Source organism: Trematomus bernacchii, unplaced genomic scaffold (assembly GCF_902827165.1).
Source record: "Trematomus bernacchii unplaced genomic scaffold, fTreBer1.1, whole genome shotgun sequence".
In the NCBI taxonomy this organism is placed as follows: domain Eukaryota; kingdom Metazoa; phylum Chordata; class Actinopteri; order Perciformes; family Nototheniidae; genus Trematomus; species Trematomus bernacchii.
In genome coordinates this window covers 5,966,406-5,994,048 of record NW_022987714.1, presented here as the reverse complement: position 1 = coordinate 5,994,048, position 27,643 = coordinate 5,966,406, and the positions used below count along the sequence as shown (strand labels likewise).

Sequence of the window (27,643 nt, the reverse complement as noted above, 5' to 3'; positions counted from 1 at the left end):
ATTTCTCTTTAACAAATATTTTAAAGTCATTCCATTTCCATCTGTTTATCATCAATATTACGCCAGTGAATGTTTCATAACATTTGCTTTGCATCTGATGACTTAATTAAACCAAATTTAGCCAAATCAACATGAAATCATCATCTGTGAGTAAAACCGATGCATCACCTTTGATTCTATCTTCAGGTTTGGATCTGACACAGACAACAGAATGTGCTTCATTAGCTTAAATGTATGACTCATATGTGTGTGCCCGAGTTTATTTGCGTGTGTGGGTGTGTCTCTACATTACTGAAGACTGATGGTCGGTAAAAAGCCTGGGAAATTGATCTTGTTAATGAGTCAGTAGCAACCACATGACATATCCTTTTAAAGATGACGATGATGTCACAGTGAAGCAGTGTTTTAATGGTTGAAAGGCAGCGCAATTACAGAAGACGCCCCATCGCCCCTCCCCCCATGGATATCTATTTGATAAGGTTTCTACATCTATTTAATAGTCATCAGTATCTTCAATTCTTCTCAGATTCTTATTTTGTTTCATTTAATGTTTTAACTATGGCTTGTCTTTATACATACAATCTTACTGTTTATGACATTGTGTGATGAGACTCATTTGGGTTATTTGAAGAGTGGCTATACAGTTTGAGAATGAGAAAAAAAAGTAACCATTATTTTCCGTGAGCCCAATGTTAGATTTCAAATGTCCAAAACCTAAAAAGACTCAAATTATATACAATAACATAATACTTAGCTCCAATGTTAGAACAAAATAAAATCACAAAATTCTCACATTTCAGAAACATGAACAATTCACAATTAAATGTTTTTATTACTAATCAATTCTTAAAACTTGAAAGTGTGTTGATTCGCATAACGCACACAACAAAATTCAACAGTTTGATTTTGCGAGACAGTTAGCATTATTCAATCAGACAATGAAGGATCCCCTGCATGGGTAACATGCCTTCAGTGTACATGCAGAATGAGACGAGCAAAGATGACAGTGGGCTGGTTTGAACATTTCTGGTCTGGATGTGACAGTATCAGTTGTGGCAGAGAATAAATGATAAAACAAATATGGGCTGGAGAGGCCTGAGAAGGGCAGAGAGAAATTGAAAAGAGGTAGCGAGACCTGAAGACACACAGGTGGAAGCAACATCTTAGCAATGCCAGGATCTGGGTGTGCCATTGCAGCAACTTGACCGCCATTAGTGATTGGTCATTTTGTGCTGACTGCTTTTCCTTGTGGTAGGATTCTCATCTTGCTTAGCATATCACAATTCAGAATAGGTAGAGACCAATGGCTCTTTTCCTGCATGAGTATGTGAATGTGATTCTTAGTATGAAGAGGAACATGAGGGGTAAGCCTTAGCTTCAAATCCCTATTATTAAGAATTGTCCCAAGCAGAGGTGAGATAAATGCAAAGGATGTCACGGTGTGCTGTCGGATAAGCAGCAAGCGGTACACAACATGGTGTGACAGGAACTGTACACTCACTTGGAAGCTGTCTAAACAAGAAGCAGGAACATGATGTAATGTAGACACTGCAGTGGTGGCTGTATCTCATGTGATAGAGACACTGAAATATAAATAGTACGGAATATTTTAGAAAGGGACAAACAATTATAATAACAAATAATATATGGGATCAGTCAGTGTTGTAACTCTTCAAGGAAAGGACTGAGGCATTTGCTGTTGTTGTTACTCTGTGCAGCTTTTCACTGACACACATTTTGAGGTTTTGCAGTTTAGGGGAAACGGGGCCACACTCTGTTGACATGCATTGCAGAGACCTCCTACACTCAGCAGATAAGCACTCGAACAAAATGGAGTCTGGAAACACAGCAGAATTGTAAGGTGAATATGGAGGGGATCAAAAAAGTGACAGGAGAAAGAAAGTAAAAAAACTGAAAAAAACTGAAAAAAACAGTCTTGGGGAAAACCCTTTTATGTTCCCTCAGCCTTGTTCCTGTGCTGTGAAGATAATACGTTTTTTTAGATGGATGAAATATTAAAACACTTGCAACGAGCATTTTAACTTTTATTTTTGGTGAGAATTATGCAATTTAGTGTCCAGATTTTCCTTTTTTTTGTTTTTAATACACAAAACCAACTTTATTTGAACATACCACAGGGATTTAACTATATATTAATACCAATATATCAGAAGCAGTGCTCGAGTGGACACAGACTCCTTATCTTCTGGTCAGGTTTATAGTTACGTTAAAATGATGACTTTTAGGCAGCTGAAGCGAAGCCGAGACGGTTGTTGGTGCGGTCGTAGATGGAGTAGTACTCTCTGAGGAACACGTCCCCAAAGATCCACAGGGGCTGGCCGTTATGAGAGGGCAGGTATGTGGGGGCGATGCCCACAGAGCAGAACTGGTATCCATTCTGGTAGTGCTGTAGGCGGAGACAGGAGATGGGAAAGGTTAATTACATTGCTAACAAACACAATAAAAGACACACACACACAAATACATGCCTATTGAGTGCATGTAGTAACTTACCTGATTGATGTAAGCAGAAGGAGCCAGAGGGAGGGCAACACCGCTAATAACAAAGCTGAGAGTTGGCAGGTTGTTGACCTGGCTGCAGTCCACCATGTACTGAAGATCAAGAGAACAAAGAGATATTAAAATTGCTTTTAGAAATTCCAAGGGTATCGCACAAGAGATCTGGGGAGGCTGCGTTCTGTTTTTACGGCCCTAAACTATGGAACAGCCTCCCCGTGGATCTTAGAACAGCAAACCCCCGTGACATTTTTAATATGGCTTTTCATTTGGGTTAACTTTCAATTCTCACTAGTCTCATTGTCCATGTTTTACTGTATTTTTTCTGTTTTGCTTTTAATATACTTTATTTAAAAAGTATAATAAAAGCAAAACAGAAAAAATACAATATTTTTATTTTCTTCACTCACACATCCGCGACCCACTTGAAACGGGTCCGCGACCCACTTTTGGGTCGCGACCCACCAGTTGAGAACCACTGGTCTATATGACTGTCGACAGCAATGTTAATAAAGAAATAGGGTAGACCTCTGTTGTTTCTCATCAAAAATATTTTTCTAGTATCTAGTGCAGGGGTGTCCAATCTACGGCCCTGGGGCCAAATGTGGCCCGCGGACCAACTTGTGCTTGTCTTATATTGTACTTCTTAAATATAAATGTCAATAAGACCACTTTTCAAATAAATTCAGTCAATTACATTTGGAAACATTTTCTAACATAAAAAATGTTGATAAGAAAAAAGCCCAATAACTTATTTACATAACAAGCTTGAAATACACCCTTCCTATTTCTCCTCATTATAATCAATCTGAGGCTTCTGTTTTAAGGGATGAGCTGCCAACACTCACAAGCATAATTTACCTACATTTGATTGATTTTGCTAACTTATAACTGAACTTATGAGGCAATATACCTCTAGTGAGTGGCCCAGCCCTTTGTATATTTTTCTGTATTTGGCCCTCTGTGAAAAAAGTTTGGACACCCCTGATCTAGTGTATACAAATGTATATTTCATTGTATTTTCACTAATACACATACTTACTACACCCTCAAAACTGAAAACTGCTACACAGATCTTCCTGTACTGGAACTTTCCAATGCAACATCTTTCACTGGTATGTTCTTACTGTGAGACATCACTCTTTGAGTTGCTATCGACAATGTATGCTTTCTGGTAGTACTCTTTCTCAGTAACTAAGAACTAGTCCAGTTCAGTGTTTTGTTCAACTGATGTAGTTGTTTGTTTGGTGGGTCTGACTCACATTGACAGTGTCATATCCAAAGGTACCATAGAGGCTTCCGGCTCCATAGGGCAGGTAGAAGGTGTGTCCATTGGCAGAGTAGGTAGAGGACTGCTGGGGGTTGAACTTTGTGTGTGCGTCTGTGAATGACATAGTTTAGGATTATCTCTGGAGGCATGTCAACAAACATGCCATCATGCCTCACTGAGTCTTTTGACACTAATAAGTCAATTTACACAGTTGCTGATGCTTCCTTAAAGACTGAAAGTTATTAGTGGCATGGCTGCAAGTACACTCAAACTCTAAATCCCATGATGGCCTATATCAGCTTTATGTATGCTAAATATGTGTTGAAGAGTGTGACAGATGAGGGATTTATTCATGTAAGCCTGTTGGTTTATACTCACTGCAGGCCTGAGTGCTACAGTAGATGGAGTCCACCCACAGGTTGGCAGAGCCGGTGTCAAAGAGCACTTGGAAGGGGGGGTGTTCCAATACTGATGGCGCCATAGTAGGTGGTCTGGGCATCACATTGGTTAGAGATAAAGAAAGAGAGGAACATAATAAAATAAAATGCAAACCCATCAGTCAGGACTGTGTGTAAAATCGCGTTAAGCTAGGATTTCTTACATCAGCGTAGTTATTGATGTACATGTTGGCAGAGCTGGAAAACTCATCAGGCTGGTACTTGAGAGCCGGATCCTGGTAAGGCAGCTCGATCCCCTTCTCTCTCAGGGCCTCACGCATAGACTTGTGCTTATGCAGAGGGATCCTAAGGAAGAAGGAAGCATAAACATGAAGAAGTTTAACCTGATATAACTATCCTTAGCAACTTTAGCGGTTGATCTTCAAAGTAATTTGCTCTCATAAAAAGAAAATAGTTTATTTTACGAAACAGGCGCAGGATATAGAGATCATTTCCTTACCTGACGATTCCCTCCACAAGCGCCACACAGACCAAAACAGCAACAAGATACTTCATGATGCCTCCTGTCCACACAGCACTCCTGAATGGATACAAATCTGAGTCTTAACAGGCTTTATATACACAGGTTTAGGCCCATATCAGCTAGACTGTTATCAAAACTTCAGTTATATCAGTTCAGACCCTTACAGGTTTTTTCTAAAAGCTACACACTTAATTTGCACAACATTAATTCAATAAACACTAACTCAAATGAAAGCCTTTGGGTATATCCATTGGAATAATGTAGTGGTGACATTAACTCATCAGAGTTTTAGAATTTGACACTTTTCATAGAGTAATTACTTAACTTTTATTTAATGTAATGAAGAGGTATGATAAATGTGTCTATTTTCTGTCTTTCAAGAAGATGATGCTGAGTACTTAGCGCTTACGCTGAGCTATTTATACCTTTTTGCAGAATTAAAACAAATCTGTCTATAAAATATAAATATCAACAGCAAGGTCAAGTTTAATAGTTTGTGTGGAACTGTAACTTTCCGCAAATGGAAAATGAATGTTATATCAGGACTTCACTATCAGTAGCACCTTAACCACACAGTTTAATCACAAGCTCTTGTGTTGTTCAGCTTATCATAACTTTTAATAGTGTTTGAATTTGAAAAGCTTAAGGACATTCAATGAAAAATACAACTTATGTATGCTTGTTAATTGATTGTATTCTTTGTGCTTGGACTGGACTATAGTCATAATAACATCTCCCCTAAGATTGGCTTTTACTTCCCCTGTATTTGCTGCCAATAGCACCTTGTTTTATATCAAAGCAGACCAGTAGCATGGGGGAACTCTGATTACAGTGCCTTTTAATGACCCCATTTGTTATGCAATTAGATTAGATCAGCCCATTCTCATTTTCTCCATGGGACAAATGACATTGTGTACACAGGACCCTATGTGGCGGTTTGATGTAAGCTTGCATCCATACGTAATAGGTGGAGTGCCCCTTTCCTATTGGGAAAGCTGCAATGCAGCATTTCCTTCAACCCATAGCAATCTAAGAGCTGTAGAACTGAGAGCCTGCTGAAACTAATGGGGCAAAGATGAGCAGAGCCTAATCAAGAAAAGTTGCAATGCCACAGTTCATTACAGATACATACACTTCCCTGCTGGCATGCTGTTGTGTATAGAAGTTTAGAAACTCTGGTGTAAGAGGCAATTGCCAATAATTCACTTTCAACTGTTATATCATCCACCATTTATATGATGAAATTCAGTTAACCTTTTTTTAAATATTGCCATTAACTTGCAGCACTGTGTGAGTGTTATCCCATTGTGTTAGTGGAATGAATAAGAAGACAGAGGAGGTGGGTGTGTATCTGTCCAGTATATGTGACTGAGGCCCATATAGACAGTGACAGGCAATGAGTTACAGCAGCTCTCAGTGTGTGGGCATAAATCAATGAGATATTCCCCTCTGGAGCGCTAAGTAATGAAACAGGCACATTGCAGGTATAGGAATTGTTCCTCACAACATGTATTGAATATACTGTCTCTCTTGTGTTTCCAGACCATCCCACGACATCAGCCTGGAGGAGTTTGATGATGAAGATCTCTCTGAAATCACAGATGACTGTGGGATTGGACTCAACTATGACTCTGATCCTTATGAGAAGGTGGGGCCCCTTCTCTGTTCTTATGTTGTTTTCTTTTATGGAAATGTGACCTTTTATAGCAAATGTTGTGCTTTGTGTCTCGACAATGTGAAAGCATAAACTAAACAAGTTATTTCACTGTTTGCAAACTTTAGATATTCATTATTGTGTGTATTTTAAGTGATATTTATAATTTGTTCCTACCAGATTTGTTAAGGTTTTAAGGCTCTTCCCGTTGCCTTGGAAAAATTCACATTATAGTTCATTAATGCAACCTGCATGTATTACTGGCAGAAAAAATGAAAATATTTAGCTTCAGGGGAGCTTTAGTGAAATGTAGCTAAGAAATGTGACATTAAGAGGACAGAAAAAAAAGCTGACTTGGTTTGCATAGCTGTTTTGTGTATGCTTATTTTCAAAGGTTATCTTATATAAGCACCTCTGTAGCTCTTTTCATCCAAGCTACCAGTATTGCAGTTAACACAGTAATGAGCCTAGATATTCATATTTTTTTAAACCAGGACAAAATTAATACATTTCCTGGCTATGATGAACATAATTCTCCATGTACTCTGATTATCATAATCATAGTAAATCTGAGCAAACAGCATGCATTCACTAAACTCCTTGGCTTCTCTACTTGGCATGTTATAGAAATTCTAGTACTTCCACTAAACCTCCTATTCAAGTGACTGTTATGAAGTATATGCAAATAATTGAGTCATTAGCTGAATCATCCCACATGTCTGACCAGCTTAGACCTTAATTACTGAATTTCTAAGAACTATTATCTCATATCCTCTCTCTTTTTCTGTATTTCTCATTTCTCCATCCTGTGGGATGTAAATGTTTAATGCTGGTGGCGTGGAGCCACGGCTGCAGCAGAGGGTGGGTGACCCAATGCAGTTTGCTGCTATGCAGAGACAACCTCCCTCCCTTACTCCCTCCCACCCTCCCATGTGTCTTCCCTTCCCTCCCTTCCTCCTATGCAGAGTGTTGCTCGGAGACAGAGCTCAGATTCCCTCCCCCCTTGTTCTTCTACCACCTATCCACTCCCTTTCCCCCTTAAAGCTTTGCTTCCTTCACTTTCTCCCTCTCTCTCTATTTCTGCGAGGTGAACGGGGATTTAGCTCAGAGATAGTTGGTTCTGAGGGTTAAGCTCTGGGTATAAATCTGTGCTAGATATTTAGCTTCCTCAACTGTAATCCACCAACAAAACACATTATGGGTAGCTAACCAAAGCCCTTCTGTAAAAAGACGTGTCTGCATAGCCCTCCAGAAAAAGAGATCATTTAGAGGGTAGATGTTTTGGAGAGGTCAAACCGTAGTAAACCATGCATCAGTGCCCTCTTCCACCTCTCACACACATCAGCAGAGGCCATGACTGCTCTCTTTCCAAACAAGAAAGCGCAGCGCAGAGAGCGGCGGGCCTTGTTACATTACATCATTGCCAAGAGGAAGTAATCTTGCTGACATGGGATGGATAGGACAGACTCCCAGTTGCCCTCTGTGTGTTTGCGTGCACATTTAAATAACAGAGAATGAAAAGCGAGACAGAGAATGTTGTGCACGGGGTGTTTCACATGGTATTTGATTTTGCTTGCATCAGTAGGATGGGTGACACCCTGTCAGCTCATCAGCAGCAGCAGTCCTTCCCTCTTGCGTCGCACCCTGCTGATGAGGAGAGAGGCTGCTGGTTTTTATATCAGATAGGATTTAGCCATATCAGGCAGTATATTTTTCATGTTAAGGACAGCCAAACTAAACAGTGAGATTATCCTCCGCCCCAATCCTCGGCTCTGATTAATTCCAATTTGTTATGGGGTTCAAGTCTTAATCTGCATAAACCTTTAGATCAGTACTTAGCCTTTGTGACGGACACACACAAATGCATGTGAACAAAAACAAATAGACACACACTATGCCTGACTATGTCATCCTGAGCTGAAGGCAGGCAATTAAGAATCGTTCACATTGGTTTGTTATGAAATTCATATTTTTTTATCTGGTAACTGCTGGCCAAATGCCAAAATGTCATAGCATATCTGGCCCAGGCTGTCCTTTCCTACTATCCATGATGTCAGAGGGGATTAGGTTTGACAATGTGTTTTCAACCATGTGATTTGTTTTTTTTCTTTGACCTTTAATTTTTTAACTCAGCATATTAACATAACAGGACCACAATGGAGGCAACCTCTCCTTTTTTGTGTCTCTGAATCTCCCTTACAAACACAAAAACACCCTGCTGCTTTCTTCCACGTCCTTCACATCCTGTCTCTCAAGCATCCATCTCTGTCTCACCAGAGCACGGATTGAACACCATGAACACATGCATAATTCAGTATGTGACAGAGAAATGGGGTATGTTTCCCAGCTGTGGTGCTAGTTTGAAATGTGGACATTTCAATGATAGATGAAGGGCCATCACTCAGCTAGGTGGTCTCTGTAAATGGGAGGCTAATAGGCATCTGTCATACACTCCGGCATGAAATTCAACTAGATTACAAGCTACATTTGGAAAACGGTCTTTATGAGGGATCAAATGCACCCACATTTCAAAAATAAAACTGAAGCCAGGATCATGATAACACAACACCTAACTTACCAGCAGAAGAGCTTGTTTGCATAGGTTCAGTCACAGGGCTGGATGGGATGTCCTTGGGGACCGGAGACCTTGAGGATTGATTCTCGCCAACACACAACTCTTATTTATAGATCTCTCTTTTTCTTAAAGTCTCCCTGCCTGTCTGTCAGGTGCCCGGGCTAAAAAATGACTCTTGACAGTACAGATCTTTCTCCGAGGCAGATGTGGCACTTTCACAACCTTGCTGATGGATCTCTGGATTTTTACACTGTCATAGAGTTATAGGTCACATATCCCCAGTGATGTTTTATAATGGGTCAGTGTGAGGAGACAGCATTGTGAAACTTGACAGTAGTACATTATGAAGTGAGATGATATAATGATCGATTGAAAGGTTTCTTAGAACACACAAAATTCCTTTCAAAACTTTGTTTCACATTAACAGCTAAATTACAGACAAAATATATATGTTAATGAGTTCTATTTATGAATATTCATGTGGACTCTGTCAGCAAAAGACTGTGTGTTGATTTTTGTTGCTGTGGCATAAAGTGGATGCACCAGTCGTCAGCATAATGTTGTTGGATGGTTGAAAGGGTGAGCTTTGATTCCTCCATTAAAGAGACTGCACTGAAAGGCATAGAAACTGCTGCGCTGTTCAAACTGCAAACCAGATAAATCAATCCTTGTGTTAGCATTGTCAAAGTAGGGAAGAGATGATCAGAAAAAGTGGTATAGTGCACTCTGCATCTGGTAACGAAGATGTAGCAGCTTATTGTAATATCAGCATAAGCAAGGTTACCTACTCAATGTTTGAGGCTCATCAGGGAGAGATGATGTCAGTGTGATGTCGGCTTTGTAACGTTAAATGAGTGAAGCATGGGTCAATATGAACATGTCACTACCCCGCAGTTATCTATATTATCTCCATAAACATCAAATCAGCTTAAACTCTTAAAATGGCTCATATTGGAATCATATTACATTTAGGTAAGAAACAAATATTTTAATTGTATCAGCGATCTTTATTAAATGAAAAACGTTTATAAACACAGTTCACCTGCAAAAATCAATGAGGATATTTATGATTACCCCGGTAATGGTTATTTGTCACAGTAACTTTCTTGAGTGTTCTTTTTTAACAATCCGTAATAAAATATCATCCCTTGGTGAGAGATTATACAATTCCACAAAGCAGCTATTTGATCAATGTTGCCTTGTGACAGACATTGAAATGGCCTCTTCTTCCACAACTAGCCAACATTGGGAGATGTGTGTCAATCATTTACTTAATTGAAATTGCACCCTCATTAAACCTTGTATCTGGCAAATATAACAGATACACAGCAACACTTATATGCTTATGGAGGTGTGGTCTTTTAAACCTTAACATCATTTAGTGCACTCCTTTCCGGTAAACTTGCTGAAACCTGAGAGATGTCTGATTGATTCACTCTCGTTTCCTTGCCTCTCCTATGTTTCCTTTGTCTTCAAAACAGTCCATCCTCAAGACTGCTGTTCTGCTTTTGCAGGGTTTTTGCAGAGTGACTTTATATTTAGTGACTTAATTGGTTCAACCTTTTCACCTTTTTCTTTTCATGGGGAGGTGGTTATGTTGCTGATGCTGAAGGCTGCACCTACCTGCTCTTTCTTATGTATACAAACACACACATACACTCAAAATATATTCATGTGTGCTTATGATAAACAGAACACTCAAGGCTGCAAGAAAAAATCCTATCAGCAAAATGTACTGTGGCTGTTGATGTGTGCAGAGTTGCCAACTACAGTGCTTTTATGTGTGTGTCTGTGTTTTACAAAGGCCCTCTGTGTAATCACAGTACATTGTGTCGCATGCCGTCCATCTGTGCTCTCCTTGTTGCATTCATCTCCTGTTCTTGGCAAAGCTTTTAAAGGAAAAAGGATGTAATATTATGCAGAAGGTAGCAGCTTTTTCCTTTCATTTGTGTTAGTTCACTACATAATAGTTTCCCTTCATGCTTTCAGAGCAGGAAATGCTTTAATTTGTCTATATGAAATATAATTCAAAGTGTGAAAACATACAAATCCCCCTTCTCTTTTCTGGCCTCAGGACTCCCTTATACTGGAGAAGAGTGACATGCACCACGCAGTCTGCTCCTTCCAGGATGACTTCCAGGAGTTTGAGATGATTGACGACGAAGATGAGGATGATGAGGATGATGAAGATGACGAAGATGAAGAGGTTGACCCTGATGCACCCCCGTCCCCCTCTGCCTCGCCTCCTCTCTCTCCTTCTCTTGGCACACTTAAGAGCAGACCGACCACACTGAACCTCACCACTGCTGTGTCACAGGTTAGCAGCCTGAAGCTCTGGTCCCAACAAACACTAATATCGATTATGCACAATTCTTACTCGTTGTCATAGTACTGTTCAACATTGTTCAGTATCTCCTTTGCTCTCTTTTCATTAGGATTCATTGAACAACAACAGCAGTCTGTCGCCCAAAAAAGGAAGCTGGCAAGACTCTTTACGGAAGACCTCACAGGGTAAATAAATGACAAATGATCTGTGGTACATTTGCGTATGGACTATGAATTGTGTTTTTCTTATTGTCTGCCATGCATGACACCTCACAAAAGATGATACTTAATTTGACTGACCATGGATAAATAGCCTGCATCAAAGCTTAAAGGTAGGGTAGGTAAGTTTGAGAAACCGGCTCGAGATACACTTTTTGTTATATTCCATGGAATGCTCTTAACATCCCGATAGCAATGAATATCTTAAGTGCTTTGACAAAAAATCCATAAAAAAATGTCATCTGTGGAAGCCGTAATACTGTAAAAAGCACGACCAATCATTTTAGCCGGCCCGGTTAAAATAACTGGATGGCCTACCTGCCTGTCAGCCTTCCATCTGTGCACAAACTTATCTCGTGCCCTCATTGGTCATGTGCGCGTTCGTGTGTGTTGGAGGAGGGGCTCTGTAAGGAAGTGGTAGATTTTTTCCGGCTGTGTATTTTCAAATTCTAGCACACTCGAGCTGGTTTCTCCAAAATTACCTACCCCACCTTTAACTTAAAGTGGACCTAGCATGCTATATTTCAATGATATATTGTAGGGCCATACCTATATAAGGTATATTTATACGTTTCTGTTTTCAAAATACCAAACAGATCATGCATTTTAGCCATGCCTCATTTCGCTCTATGTGCTGTTTGCTGTCTACGGGTCTGATTCTGCTGACCACGCCCCCCTGCAGGAGAGGGGAGACGTGCTCTGATCAGCTGCTGGGCTGTCAGAAGAGGGGGAGAAAAAGAGATCTCCGTCCTCCGTGTTTTATTATATAGAGTCGTTATTCATTTGTTTTAAAGCTCAATAAATAACAAAGAAGACCTTTGACCGGCACTTTTCTAATTTTGTCCGGAAGATTTAAACTTTAACGGACATCTTGACCGGCGAAACAAACTGAAACTGAAACTCTGCCGCACGGTCCCCTCGTTCCTTGGAAGAGGCGGAGAGGTGGGTGTTTGTCATCTGCTGGTGGACTAACCGGACAGAATTACAGTGCTTGCCTCGACGGGGAGGGATTGCATTGCAGCGGGAGCAAACGCTTGCCTCGGGGAGGGAGAAAAAAAGCCACAGCGGAGAATAAACAGAAGGGTAACCATGGTAACTATGGGCGGGAAGTCTTCTTCGCTGCTTTTGTGGCAGACTACAGCGCCACTTACAGGCCTGGCATATGTACTACAGTGTCTCCAGCGCTTTCGAGTGGCAATGGCCGGCCGTGGCCCAACCCCACATTCCCCTGATAGGTGGAGAGTTGGCCCAATAGCCGTAGCGCCACCGTCCTGACGTCAGGACAGTGTTCAAATCTGGATCAGTTTTTATCAGATCCGTTGCAGCCCCTTTTTTAGAGATTTGGGTATGGAGGAAAATAGAGAGGGTTGTGTTTTCTGACACTTGGTGAGTTCCCTGGAACACCGGGGACACATATTCATGTATAAAAGACGTACAAAAGTGCATTTTGCATGATAGGTCCCCTTTAAATTATTTTCTACAATATGTAGAATATTAACATATAATACAGTATAATACAACACAATAACATATCCCTAAATTCAACAGAATGTAATTAAGTTGTTTTTTTAAATAAGAATGGCTTTGATTGGCTCAAGTGTGGTAATTTGAAGGTACTTTAAACATAAACATAAACATAACTTACCAGATAAATCAATGCTGCATGTTCAAAATAAGCTCCTTTACACATTGCAGGTATAACTTTCAAAATAAATATCTTCTATCCCTCCAGGTCGTCTGTCTCCAACCCACACATGTCTGGAGGATGGTGTCCCTGTGACAGGCCAGTGCCCAGCCTCTCCAGTTACCCAGGCACCAGGGTCTCAAACCAAAGGTACTCCCCAAAAACAGACTGGGGAGGGCGGGAACCCCCAATCCCCTCACAGGCCCCTCCTCTGCGACATGGAGGGCAACAGGCGGGAGAGGCCCGAATACGGTAACAAAAAGGCCAACCCCGAAAGCAGATCATTCCATAATCATCAGTGTCGTGTGGTGCCGTGATGTGAAATGGAGTGACGTGAAGTGAATTTGACTTGTTCACTAGTAGAGTATGTTTTAACACTCTCATGGTGATTCTTACAGTCCCATTTGCACATGTCCACTTTAGGGAGTTAAATGAGTATGCTTCTAGTGAAGAGATGGCTGAACTGACTCATCCATCACCCTCTTTTTTCAATTTAAAACATGTCAATTCATTATTACAATTATGTCCAAATTGCCTTTTCCCCACAACCCTTATGACATGTCTCCTTTCTGTCTTTGCATATTCTTCATCATCTTCTTCATTCCTTTGTCATACGTTATTTTCATTCTCTTATGGCCCTTCTTGTTTTTCTGCCCCTTTTTATCTCTGTAGGCTCATTTGGTCAACACAAGTCCCACCCTTGTTCTGGTGATCTCACTGAGCAAAAGGCAGATCCCTTAATCCAGAAGACCAGAGTACCTTCTGTAGATGAACAATCCCAGTGTTCAGACACAGAGGTGGACCACGACCTCAACAGCGACCACAACCACAAACACTCAAACCGGCGTGCCACCGACACTTACACAATCACCAGTGAGTCAGGTTTGGAGCCAGAGAACGACTTAGACCTGGATGGGACCAGTCGCTGCTTGTCATCCACTGCCCCCATTGGAGTCAATGACGGTGCAGATACACCCCTGTCTGATGAGGAGCTGGAGAAGGACTATGATGTGGAATTTATGTGTAAGGAGACCTACGATATGGTGTGTAAGGAGAGTCGATGTTCATATGTGGAATTCCCCTCAATTGAACCCACCTCCTTCTCTAGCTATGTGTCCACCAGTCGTTCAGATGCAGGAGTTTCTGCCATGGAGGCAGCAGGTAACGACTCCACCTCTCCATCGTCAGACCCAGGGATAGCAGATATGAACCAGCAGGGTTACATGACTTCAGACCAGGATAAGGACCTAAGCTCTCCTGGCTCTGACTCTGACATTGAAGGGGAGCTGGAGGCAGCGTTTACCTGTGGAACTGTGGTCTCCAACATGATCTCCTCTATCTCTGAGACCGAGCTGGACCTGACAAGTGATGAGAGCAGCAGTGGGCGCTCGTCTCACCTCACCAACTCCATTGAGGAGGCCAGCTCGCCTACATCAGACCAGGAACTGGACCTGGAGACAGAGTTAGAGCAGGACAGTGACATTGTGGGACTTAAAACGTCTCTACTTCTTGGCCAGCCTGACCCAATCAAAGAAGGGTCTATTCTTCCCTCTCCTTCGCCTCTACCCTCACCATACCCTCTGGACTCACCCATCTTACCTCCTGAGCCCTACGAGGAGGAGACCCTGCAGGATGTGGACGATGAGCTGTCTTTTGAGCACCAGGCGGACCCAGATGAGACTCTGCCTCCAGCCCAACAATGTGAAGACAGTCTGTCCAGACAGATGGTATTGCAGATAGAACCAGACCACAGTCTAGAGAGCTTCAAACGCTCCTTCTACCTGCCAGTTGGACCAAGGCTTATGCCCAATGCAGATGAATATGATGGAACCAGTGAAGGCGAGTCTGACTCAGAGAGTGAAGACGAACTGAGCGAGAACTCAGACTCACCGTGGCTGCTCTGCAACTTGGTCAACAGGATGATCTCAGAGGGCTCGTATCCCATCAGTTGTCCTGAGGACTGCTTCAAGAGGAAGTTGTCTGTGTCCGACACCATCTCACCATCCTCAGACATTGGAGAGGGAGATGGTTTCAATGATGAGGACCAAGAGAAGAAGGTAGAGATGGATGAGTTAGATGAAGAAGAGAAGGAAGCTAAAGGGTACGATATGATGGAGCCTGGAGAGAGGAGGAAGAGTGTGGAGGGGTGTGAACTCAACGGGAGGGGAACCACAGATTTAAACACCTTGTATACAACGCAAGACTCTGAGAAGAACTTCACAGACAAACCATCTAAGAACACTAGAAGACAGGAGGAGGATCAAGAGCCCAATAATGACTTGATGATGCACGAGGGAAGGAAGGAACTGGACTCACCGAGCCTCAGTGAGAGCGTGGTGAGCGACAAAGACGAAGGGCGAGAGACTGAGCCCAGGCCAACGAGCCGCTCCTCAGCCTCTCTTGAGCGTATCACCGAGGTTAAACACAGCCTGACACTAGACATACCGACCGCCCAGACCAATCGCTGCTTCAGCCTCTCTTACTCTACAGACAATGAAGAAGAGGAGGACGATGGAGACTCATACCCTTTAATGGGTGACATGAGGAAGCAGTCCTACAGGGGGAGTGACTTAGAGCTCGACAGTTCACCACCAATTGATTCCAGTGTACAAAATCATCCCTTATCTGACCGAGACCTCCCACTGTGCGAGACAAATCTGTCTCTGAGGCAGTCAAACGAAGAGGATGAACTGGCCTATGACTCCATGAAGTACACACTAGTGGTGGATGAGAATACTACGCTGGAGCTAGTTCAACTCAGAAGGTATGATCTGATGGTGTGTTGAATGTATGAACTCTAAGAAAGAAATTGTGTGTGTGTGTGTGTGTGTGTCTTTGTTTCAATTGAGCGGAACACATTTAATATTATTTGCTTTATTCTACTACAAGAAGTAATAATATAACATTTGTTTCTAAATGTTTTGATCAAACTCTACTTTCTGTAGCCGTCTGGTGGTGAATCAAGCAGTTTAAAGCATTTGTGGATGTCTAACCCTAAATTGATATTTGAAACGGACACATGTTGTCCTCTCAGGTGCACATCCGTTCTGAGCGATGAAAGTGAGCTGTCTACGCTATGTGATGAAGACCATGTGGAGACAGGGCAGGTGAGCTACGGTCGCGATAATGAAAAAGTGAGGCCAGAACTTCTCAGTTCTTCTGAGGACTCTTCACCTGAAGCTGATCTCCCATTCTCCAAGAAGTTCCTCAATGTGTTTGTCAACAGCACCTCCCGCTCCTCCAGTAAGTCCCACACCCTTCTGGAAAACACCCAGATATGTTTTTGCAATCAAAGATGTCAATTTTAGGATTAAAGGAACGGTTTGACATTGTGAATTTACACACGTTTTCTTTCTTCCTGATAAATCAATACAACTGTATTGGTCAATAAACTTTAAAAGTACAGTCAGGGAATAGGAAGCTTAGCTTAGCATCAAGTATTACATTATTCCAAAAGGCAGAGTCTCTAAAGCTTAACACATTATGTATTAATTATATTATTCAATTAAACCCAACCTGTCATAAGTGCTGTGCTGGTAGCGGCATTTCCCAAAATATGGAAGTATTCCTTTAAATTAAGCCAACATGTAGCCAATTATACAGCCTACAGGTTATAGCCCAGCAACATTATTGGTAAACATTTTCCCTCAGGGTCCTTACCATGATACACTACATTTAGGTTTAACACCTTGCTGTCAGCATGATACAGTAGCATGTGATCTAAATTTGAGAGGGAGAACCACACAAGCGCACAATGGGAGGGCTCTGCTTCCCAGTACATCCCTCATCAATCAGTACTCCAGCATCAAGATTTATATCCCTAATGAAGAGTGATTTGCATAATGAAAGGCTCATTACAAAGGCTTTCTTTTCCATTTATTTTTTGACAAATCTAATTAGCTTCCAAGTAGACTTCCTTGCAAAAAGTTAACTTGAGAATATAGCACCAACACATAACTACAACCATAGAATAATGTATTTTATTTTAGACATTTGAACAAGGTCGTTTTCAGGTCATCAAAACAGTCTTATGTGTTTCTGCTGTCTAGGCACAGAGTCTTTTGGACTTTTCTCCTGTACCATCAATGGAGAGGAGAGGGACCAGACACACAGGGCAGTCTACAGGTAAGACAATCTACAGCACACTCATTCTTGATCATGGGACAATATTTGGAGAAATGTGAATTACAGTGAAAATTATATCTATAGATAAATATTGCAAACGGTTGTAGAAACATAATGGTATTGTGAATTCCATTAGCTCCAGAATTGCCCTTTTCTGTCTAGAAGAAAAAGTCTAGATAAACAAAACAATATTTCTTTAAGGTGACACTAATTATGTTAGGGAGGAGGGCAGATGTCCAACTACAGCTGGGCTCGAGAGCTGCAGGACGACCAGTAATAATCACATCAGCCACCTGTGTCTCTGCTTGTGTGTGTGCAATAGTGAGAGAGAAAGCTACAAGCACCTTACTATTATATACATTTATGTTGTGGATGTAATAGTATGCATTCGCTTTGCCATTGTTCTCTTTCAGTAAGTACATCCCCTCTAACTAGAGCACTTTGACTCCTCAATATCAACTCTTTTTTTTCCAACCCTGTCAGCTGTTTCCTAATTTCTTTATCTCTTCTCCCCATGGGAGTCACCCAAAACCCATCAGATGCTTCCTGATCAAATTAACTCCAGCAGGAAACGCATGCAAAGACACACCGTTTAACATTTCTCTTTTGTCCTCTGACTCTCTGCTGCTCTCTGCAGGTTCATTCCCAGACATGCAGATGAGCTGGAGCTGGATGTTGATGATCCTTTATATGTGGAGGAAGAAGAGGATGACTACTGGTACCGAGGTTATAACATGCGGACAGGGGAGAGGGGCATCTTTCCCGCCTTCTATGCCCACGAGGTCATAGGCCAGTCTAAGGAGTTGTTGGGTGAGTTGAGAAATACATCACATGTCATTTTCTGCGTCTCAGTGTGAAGGTCAGAAGAATCACATGCTCTGTATGTATGTGTCTGCATTACAACCCGTAGGAATGAAAAGAAATCCTGCATGGATCGAGACTTTCAACGTTCAGTTTCTGGGGTCAGTCGAGGTACCTTATCACCAAGGCAACGGCATTCTCTGCGCTGCCATGCAGAAGGTAAGTTAAGTGTAAAACAGCAAAACACATGTCCAATCACAAACAAATATGTATTCACCATTAAAGCATATTTGTATTGACACAAAGGTATTTTCTGTACATAAGATTGCGATATCGAGGAAACGGACGGTACATGTGCGGCCTCCTTCTCTGTGTGAGCTGGAGATTAGCTTGCAAGGAGTGAAACTGATCATGAGCCTGGAGGATGAATATGATGCCCTTGATGAGGTATGTACAAATAATTACATTCATTTATAAATTACTCACATAAAGATAGATAATTTCTTTATTGTGAAATTATGTTGCATTGATGGTTATGTCTTTACTCCTTTGTCTCTGCATCTCTCTCTTCCTGTAGTATGACAGATGTAGTCACTTCTTCCAGATGAAGAACATCTCATTTTGTGGATGCCATCCGAGGAACAATTGGTAAACACACACATTGGTTTTCTGTCCTCATGTCACCATTGTTTAGTGTGACTGATTTAATCATATTTTTTCTTCTCTCTGCAGTTACTTTGGCTTCATAACTAAGCACCCGATGCTGAACAGATTTGCTTGCCACGTGTTTGTATCCCAGGAGTCTATGCGACCTGTAGCAGAGTGTGTTGGGTGAGTCCAAATCACATTATCACATCACTTACCATACATCAGAATTACCAAGGCACACTAATGACTTGAAAAGCCTATAACATTAACTATTTAGCTATAAATCATATTTGAAGTGCTCTCTGATGTTTTGCTTCTGTAGTCTGATATCAAAGTCCTGATGAGAGTGCATCTTTACTACCAATCACTCTCATCTGTAGCTGGACAAGTGAGCACTGATCCAGGTTTATTTTGCAGTATAGCCTTTTATGTGTGTGCATGTCTGGGAGCTTAGTCATGCCGGATTCCTATATATTGCATTTGAATAATTAAAAATACAGATTGTTTACTGTCTCAAGGTGAGGCAAGAGCAGGCAGACGTGTACGGCTGCAACTAATGAGATTCTTTTTTAGATTAATCTATTAATCTTTTGGTATATAAATGTCGGAAAATGGGGATGAAGAGTAGAATGTGTTCCTTAAAGGTGATGTCTTTTTTTGTCAGTCCAAATCCCAAAGACATTAAAGTTAATATGATATAAAACTGATCAAACGCCATATTTGAGAGACTGAAACAGCATGTCCTAGGATTTCTGCATCCATTATCAAAATATTTGTTAATCATTTTCTGTAAATCCACTAATCCATTAGTCAACTAATCGTTTCAGCAGAGCAGTAGGGTTGGGCTGAGCTTCACATCGTGCTTTGTCTGTGAAATAGACAAACCCTATGAAAAAAACCAGTAACACTGCTTTCAGTGAGATTGGTTCTGTGTTTGCACTAGAAGCAATCTTTACGTTGGCACCAAACAGCCATTTCTTTGTAAATAGTCAGAACACGGCTTTACAAATTCTGTTACAATATGGATCACTAAGTAAGGATGTCTTCTAAATGCTGGCAGGTTGATCTTTAGTCATCTGTTTGTCTTATTATAGTATTATTAGATCTCAGTGCTGCTTTTGACACTGTTGACCACAACATATTACTAGACCGACTGGAAAACTGTGTGGGACTTTCGGAAACAGTTCTAAATTGGTTTGAATCCTACTTAAAGGACAGAAACAACTTTGTTTCTATAGGTAAATACACATCTGAGTTGACAAATATGACATGTGGGGTACCTCAAGGCTCCATCTTGGGGCCTGTTCTCTTTAACATCTACATGCTACCACTGGCTCAGATAATGAAAAACAACAAAATAAGTTACCATAGCTATGCGGATGACACACACATTTACGTAACAATTTCACCAGGAGACTATGCTCCAATTCAAACACTGAGTAAGTGCATTGAACAAATCAATTACTGGATGTGTTAGAACTTTCTCCAATTAAACAAAGATAAAACTGAGGTAATGGTTTTTGGAGCCAAGGCAGAATGTATAAAAGTTAGCACTGAGCTTCAGTCTGCAATGTTCAAAACAACAGATAAAGCCAGAAATCTAGGTGTAGTCATGGACTCTGACCTGAGTTTCAACAGTCACATTAAAACAGTTACTAAATCAGCCTACTATCACCTAAAGAACATATCTAGGATTAAAAGACTAATGTCACAGCAGGATTTGGAAAAACTTGTCCATGCTTTTATCTTCAGTAGACTCGACTACTGTAATGGTGTCTTCACAGGTCTCACTAAAAAATCCATTATAAAGCTGCAGCTGATTCAGAACGCCGCTGCTCGAGTCCTCACTAACACTAAGAAAGTGATCTGAAGTCTTTACACTGGCTTCCTGTGTGTCAAAGAATAGATTTCAAAAATACTGCTGCTGGTTTATAAAGCTTTGAATGGTTTAGGCCCAAAATACATTTCTGACCTCCTGCTAAATTATGAACCATCCAGAACTCTCAGGTCTTCTGGGACTGGTCAGCTTTCTGTCCCCAGAGTCAGAACTAAACATGGTAAAGCAGCGTTCAGTTATTATGCTCTAAATATCTGGAACAAACTCCCAGAAACCTGCAGGTCCGCTGCAACTCTTACTTTTAAATCCAGGCTGAAGACTTTTCTTTTTGCCGCTGCTTTCAATTGATATATTCATATTTTAAACTGCACTGTAACTTTTATTATCTTTGCTTTTTATCTTTGCTTTTAAATGAGTGTTTTTAAATGTCATTTTATATCATTGCTTTTAAATGAGTGTTTCTAGATATCATTTTATAATATGTTTCTTAATGCTCTTAATGTCTTTCATTTTTGTAAAGCACTTTGAATTGCCTTGCGTTGAAAGGTGCTATATAAATAAACTTTGCCTTGCCTTATCCGCAGACGGGCCTTCCAGGAGTATTACCAGGAACATCTGGAGTACGCTTGCCCCACCGAGGACATCTACCTGGAGTAGGCAGCATTGCCATGACGACTACCTTCTCTCTCTGCAGCTTGTGTATGATTATCGAGTTTGCCACCAGAGGGCGCTGTCAGTGGGGTCTTCTCTCCATTGTGTCCCTCTAAAACTGGGATCTTCATTTCTACAGTCTGCTAGGCATTTGACTGATTTCATCCCTCTCTCTCTCTTTATTTCCATTATCTCAATGGAATGATTGCCTGTTTCTTTATCTTTTTCTATGATATAAAACTAAAACGCTGAGCACTTGTTTATTTTAAGGTTCCTCTTTTGAAATGAAAACAATATACCTACTACTGCTGTTTCACCTTTCAATGCATGGCTAGTAGGGTTACTGCACACAGACACACCAAGAAATACACATATCCAAGTGAATGGCAAGCAGCTCAACAATCAGTACGGGAATGGTGTAGAATCAAGAGGTTGGCGTTTAATTAGCTGTAAATATGTATTTGTTCAATATTGACAAACTGCTCATTTGATTTTTACTGATAGTGGCATTGGAGCAAAGTAGAGAGAGTACAGTGAACCGTCCTTGGTCCAAGCTTACCCCTGTGTCTCGTTCAAGACGTAGTTTGTGTTGTAAATACGTATGTATAGAAAGTAGAAATACAGGCGTCTCCAGTCTAACTAACTAATCCACAAACACTCACAGCTGAGACTGATGGAGGGGATTTTGATTTGTCATGGGTATTCGGGACTCACTTTGACAGGAGTAACTGCAGGAGCGAGAGATTTTAGAGTAATGACTTGTAATATCCTTTGGATGTCAATCGCCCTGCAGATATTTAAGTCAGCTTGGATTACGTGCAGTAATTCTCAGCACATTTAGGATGACATTTGACCTTTGTCCTGTCCTCAAAGCTGCACTGCTGGCTGACCTTTACCTTGGGAAGCTTTCACAGAAAATCATTCAACTGTTAAAACTGTTAAAAATCATACATTACTGTATGCTTTGCTATGATTGGTGTGACCTTCAGCTCAAAGAAAACGAATACCCTCTGAAAAGCCATACTCTCGCACCTCGGACTGATTAACTGTGTGTGACACCCTAGTCTCAGTTTTATTTTAATTTGTCAGTTTCAATGAGGGGAAAGGGAAAACTGAAGCGGTAGCCACGTTTAGTTATGAGGTCCTGCAGTGTGCTTACTGTACAGTGAGAGGGTCACAATGTAAACAAACCTTTGATAATCCATTAAAAGGGAGGTTTTATAGTTATGGTTAGACTTCGATCTTGTTTTTTCAAGTACGATTGGTAAGAGAGATGGCCACAATTATTTATTGCTCTAAGTTTGGTTCAAAGGTTGAAAGGATCATTCACACATCACACAATAACCTGCACTGGGGTTGTTGTAGCATACCATAGCTTACAGTCTAGCACCTTATATAGGGGAGGGGGTATATTTGAAAAAACAATGCACTCACTACAGGCTTCTGACCATTAATTCCCGACTATCCTCATTGTTCTTTCAGACACTGTTTAGCAACTTGTTCTGCTGCTTTAAGTCACGGTCCACCAGAACAAACACCTCAGTTCACTGTTGATATGGCAGGATGGATGTAGGGTTGTTATATGTATTGCTGTCAGGTAGACTATGTATATACAATAGTGAATCTAAGATAGTGCTGTGTCCTTTATGTTGAGTATGTTATGAAATTATTATGTTCATTATTCAAAAGAAATTCAAGGAAAGATCACAAGCAGACAGAAACCCCTGAAATAAAAGAAAAACACATCTGTGATCTGCAATAATTTTTGTTCATGTTTTTTCACTCGGTATCTGTCACATAGATGGAATTACGGTTCCAGAAACCTCCTTAAGTCCCTGCAGACAGGCTTTAGCAGCACATTTAGGGCACCTGTGTGAGATGTGACATCATTATTGTGTGACACTAACAGACTACTGACCAATCTGCTGTTAGAGCTGAAAAGTTAGTCATTCAGATGCCATTGAAACAACTATTATTGCATCTTGCCGATTATAGTAATCGCCTTTAAGCTCCAACAATGTGACCCAGCTCTGATCTGTATCTATTTGCTTCTGTTTCTGTTTTCTATCTCGTTACAGCCTAGTTAAAACCCCTTCTTTCCACACAGCTACACAATAACAACCTCTGAGGATGATCTCGTCCCATATAGCCGCTGAGACATACATTAACAGTTAAACCAAACTTTTGACTTTATTACAATTAACAAGATGCTTTACTGTATACCTAGAGCAAAACAGTATGTGACAGAACAAACATATCCTATCTTGTATCTTTAAAAACAAAGACTTGTAGAGTTAATCAAAATTCCAGGGAAAAGCAAACAAAAAGATTACAACAAAAATCACTCTGCCTTGTCATGGGTTTGGTCTTATGAATAAAATATATGCTTGATGTCTGAAACCTTCATTCTTGTCTTTATTGTTCAGATCTCATGATTGCTTGTGTGTTTGAAATAGACTGCAAATATTTTTTTTTTAAATCACATAAAATCCATGCATCAATGCTAAATGCTATGAATATCAAGAATGTTGAGGTGAAAATTAAATAATAAATCAATGATTAAAACATGTAATAAAATATCCAGGAAATGTATACACTACATTCTTAGTGCAATGTTATTTTTCAGTACGAATGGTCATTTATTCATATCTGTCCACAAGCATGTAGCAATGCATCATCAAATGATTACAAAATCAGCATCACATCTGGTGCTTTCACAAAGACCTCTTGAGGTCAAAATCAGTGTGTACTTCAATTTTTTCCCAAATTGTCATTATTAGCGGGATTTGTCCCATCAACACCTGCAGCAACCCGGCTTGGGGCTACACTGAGGATTGCAGCAAGGCTCCAGGTCTGTGTCGACTCCTTTTGATATCTGGCTCTCTCCGAACACCATTGACGCCTCAAACTTTTCCTTGACTTGTATGATCTGCTGCAGCACGGCTTGGAGGTCAGGTTTTCCAAAAAGCTGGAGAGGGTAGTGCTCTGAGGGGTCGACCTCCAGGTCGAAAAGGAGAGGGGGATCGTGGGCCTTGAGGACAGCAAATACTGGGCAGTCATGATCTGGAGTAGTCCCACTGTGTGTAGCACCTGAGAACAAACATGGACAAATATGACTCATAATTTATAAATAATTCAGTTCTGACTGTGATTATGCCTCTGGACATTTCTACATTTTAAAAGGCCTGCTGTACCTCGTGTATAGAAGTGGGCCTTGTACTTCCCTAGCCTGAGTGCAAACAGGCCATACATCTCACTGGGATCTGTGGGGTAGAACATCATGGTTTCCCTTTTACCCTGCAAAAGATGAGTAGATATAAAATTAAAAACATTGTCTGTGTTTACACATTATTTTAGTCTATAGACTGTGAGCCACTACCTTTCCTTGGTTGATAAGGATGTCTGTCATATCGACCCCATCCAGCATCACCTGCGGTAGTTTGGCTCCTGCCAGACCTGCGATAGTGGGGAGGATATCTAGAGTGCTGGCCATCTCATGAGTCACACCTAAAGAGAGGCATACAGGGGGAAAGGCAGCATTCACTAAAGACCCTGACACAAGGCACACACTTCTGGCCTTCAGGAAGCGTTTGTTGCCCTGTTTTTGCAGTATGTTGCGGCTATCAGAGCGATTCAGCCTATTAAATTGGCAACAATTGGCCATAGACCAGTTGAGTCTTGAATGAATTCAGTGTAAAGTGGTATGCTTTTAAATACGGTAGCTTAGTAAATGTGACTGAAATAAGCAAAAGGGGAAAAGGGAATATACACCAAGTGGTTTTAGCTCTTGATGTCTAAGAAATCCAGACCTGGCCTGATGGTGCCAGGCCAGAAGGCGATGGCCGGCTCCCTCATCCCCCCCTCATAAGTTGTGCCTTTTCCACACTTCAGAGGGCCAGAGCTTCCTCCACAGGACATGCGCATCAGTTCAGGCCTAAAGAACAGAAATGAATAACACACCATTTGATAAAGGATACATTATCTCAAGGCAATAAATCAAAGATAAAATGCAACTTCACCTTTGAACAGAGGAAAAATTAACAACTGTACCAATGCTATCAGAGTGGGAGATAAACATGTCTGCATAAGAAACTATAAAAGCAGGCGTCAAAAACCAACCCATTGTCTGAAGTGAAGAATACGAGAGTGTTGTTGATCACTCCTGTTTTCTCCAGAGTTGTCAGTAGGTTTCCTATCGTGTTGTCAAACTCAAAAAGAGAATCTCCAAATTGGCCCCTTAAAGTACGCCCGGCGGCCTCCACTCCTGCATACTGGGGGTAGTGGGTGTGCTGTGGGAGGAATTAGAAGAAAGTGTTTACCATCTGAATTGTTCTTATCTATCTACATGGGGTTAAAAAAAAATTGTTTTGTTTTGAAAACTCAAATGGACATGGACATGTTCTACATATTAAAATTGTTGATGCTTACATGGGACGGATAGTAGAGGAAGAAAGGTTGTTTATTCTTTGCTGATGTGACAATGAAATTGGTTGCAAAATCACTGTAAGCCCTTTCCAGTTCCAGGAAGTTGACTGGTTGCTGCTTGATGACCTCATTGTGCATTAGTGGGACGGTGACAGTACCCACATCACATAATCCAAAACACTTAATATCTGGAGGGAAACAAGTCAGGTTCCAACAGGGACCCTGGAAAAAACAGGGAGACAACAAATATTCTAGACAAAATCTCCCCATTTAATAATGCTATCACATATTACCTCAGTCATTTTAGTTTGGAGCTAAATGCATTCACACTGACCATGTCGTGGGAGTAGGGGATCCCCAGGTAGTGGTCAAACCCCTGCTTGGTTGGAAGAAACATCCCATTGGCACCAACTCCTAAGTGCCACTTCCCTATGGCTGCAGTAGCATAGCCCACAGGTTTCAGCACTTCAGCAATGGTGGTCTCATTCAGAGGAAGACCCCCTCTGGAACCTGGGTAAAACACTCCTGGGTAGACACCTGAGCGGGTTTGATAACGCCCTGTCAACAACGATGCCCTGAAAAGACATCAAAACAGATAGGGACTATTATTTAAAGACGACATGTATATGCTCATTGTCAAATTCATACTTGTATTTTGACTTTATTTTTGATTGAAACAGTTCTTAAAAATAACGTGTCTTAACAAAATAATGCTGAATCTTAATTAAAGAACGATAGAAGGTAAAATAAAATAGGTGTGTCTTATTTCTCCTGTGTAGTAATAATATCCATGTATTTGGAGTAACTGGGTAACATAACAAGAAAGCTATATTAAAAAAAACACCTCAAATGATCTTTAATAAAAATATTTTTCTAAAATCTTATCATAATACAGATGTTATCAAAAAGGTTTGAGTATTTATTCCATAGCGTAACTAGTAAGGCTTATGTGCTAACTAGTCTGACAAAAGTGCCACTAGTTGCTTAAAAAGAGTGACTAGTGTAATGTTTTATTTAACTAGTAAAGCAGAGTGCCAAACTAGTTTGACCATATATCTAACAAGTGAAATCAAAGAGCCAACTAGTGTAGGCAGCTGCCGTCTGATATCAAGGATATGGAATAAATACTCAAATGGCTTGCCATAGCCATCTGTCGTCTGTGAAAATGAGGAACAATACGCCACTAGATCCGGATTGAATGTTGGAAATATCAAACCTACCGCGGTGGTTTATGACATACAATTAAGGGACTTAACGGGACAATAATATTAAAACGAGTGCACTGCACATACATTAAAACGCATTTGTTTATTGCATATGGGACATTCTCTCCCACTTACAGACAATAACATTAAATCAGTCAGCGTCGGTCCTGCATAATTACAGACAGCGCAGACACCATAGACTGTAGATTTAAAGGTAGACACCTGGACGGGGTGCACACGGGGCTGGTGCAGTAGAAGTCAGTGAACCGGAGCCCTCCAGCTGCCATCCGGTCCAGGTTTGGAGTGAGAGAACTGGGATGTCCATAACAACCCAAGTCCCCGAAACCTAAATCATCTGCAAAAAGGAGGACGAAATTTGGCGGTGAAGCCGAAGATGTGCAAAAAAGAAAAGGGCTTAAGAAGAAGAAGAAAAAGAAGAAGCCGATGCTATCCATTCTGAGTCCTCTTGCATCTGAAGACTTGCAGAACTTCCGCGTTAGGTCCCCCTATCTGACCAAAACAAAACGTCACGTGTTCACTCGCGGAAACTGGCGCGTTGACGTCACGCGGGGCTAGGAAATGTAGTCCTATTTTGCAGCAGCCTAATGCATTGTTTTTTTTAAGTGAGGAAAATATTGCTGTTGCCTGTTTATGAAGAACAATGTGGACTCAATCTCCCCTTCTCCATAAGAAAGGTAGGTGTTTACAATGTTAAACATGATACTGGTTAAAGACTGCTCAGCTGTGTTTTGTTAGCAAAGGCCCCTCACCAATTGTTTGTATTAA

General features: G+C 41.0%; 2 protein-coding genes across 2 annotated transcripts in view; one reads left to right on the top strand and one right to left on the bottom strand.

Annotated features, from left to right (window-relative positions):
• Nucleotides 1-23,693, top strand: part of mapk8ip2 (mitogen-activated protein kinase 8 interacting protein 2) — a 39,469-nt gene extending 15,776 nt beyond the window's left edge. Inside the window, exons 2-14 of the mRNA XM_034141680.1 lie at nucleotides 6,251-6,356; nucleotides 11,012-11,254; nucleotides 11,373-11,448; nucleotides 13,214-13,417; nucleotides 13,838-15,929; nucleotides 16,200-16,408; nucleotides 17,215-17,290; nucleotides 17,928-18,100; nucleotides 18,201-18,310; nucleotides 18,416-18,538; nucleotides 18,669-18,739; nucleotides 18,824-18,922; nucleotides 21,161-23,693. Of these exons, the coding sequence (XP_033997571.1) occupies nucleotides 6,251-6,356; nucleotides 11,012-11,254; nucleotides 11,373-11,448; nucleotides 13,214-13,417; nucleotides 13,838-15,929; nucleotides 16,200-16,408; nucleotides 17,215-17,290; nucleotides 17,928-18,100; nucleotides 18,201-18,310; nucleotides 18,416-18,538; nucleotides 18,669-18,739; nucleotides 18,824-18,922; nucleotides 21,161-21,233 (3,655 nt within the window). The 3' untranslated portion in view covers nucleotides 21,234-23,693. The remainder of the gene's footprint in view (nucleotides 1-6,250; nucleotides 6,357-11,011; nucleotides 11,255-11,372; nucleotides 11,449-13,213; nucleotides 13,418-13,837; nucleotides 15,930-16,199; nucleotides 16,409-17,214; nucleotides 17,291-17,927; nucleotides 18,101-18,200; nucleotides 18,311-18,415; nucleotides 18,539-18,668; nucleotides 18,740-18,823; nucleotides 18,923-21,160) is intronic.
• arsa (arylsulfatase A) lies at nucleotides 23,392-27,312 on the bottom strand. The gene is made up of 8 exons (XM_034141681.1): nucleotides 27,080-27,312; nucleotides 25,987-26,227; nucleotides 25,656-25,874; nucleotides 25,347-25,516; nucleotides 25,037-25,161; nucleotides 24,607-24,734; nucleotides 24,422-24,524; nucleotides 23,392-24,317 (listed from the first exon to the last, which is right to left on the bottom strand). The coding sequence occupies exons 1-8, from the start codon at nucleotides 27,310-27,312 to the stop codon at nucleotides 24,022-24,024; spliced, it is 1,515 nt and encodes a 504-aa protein (XP_033997572.1). The 3' UTR covers nucleotides 23,392-24,021.
• Nucleotides 27,313-27,643: the final 331 nt, after the last annotated feature.

Coding starts and splice junctions, on each gene's coding strand:
- arsa (XM_034141681.1), bottom strand. CDS start 27,312: ATGGATAGCATCGGCTTCTTCTTTTTCTTCTTCTTCTTAAGCCCTTTT. Junction 25,162..25,346: donor TTCTTCACTTCAGACAATGG/GTTGGTTTTTGA, acceptor TCTGTTCTTTAG/GCCTGAACTGATGCGCATGT. Junction 24,318..24,421: donor GGCCCACTTCTATACACGAG/GTACAGCAGGCC, acceptor GTTTGTTCTCAG/GTGCTACACACAGTGGGACT.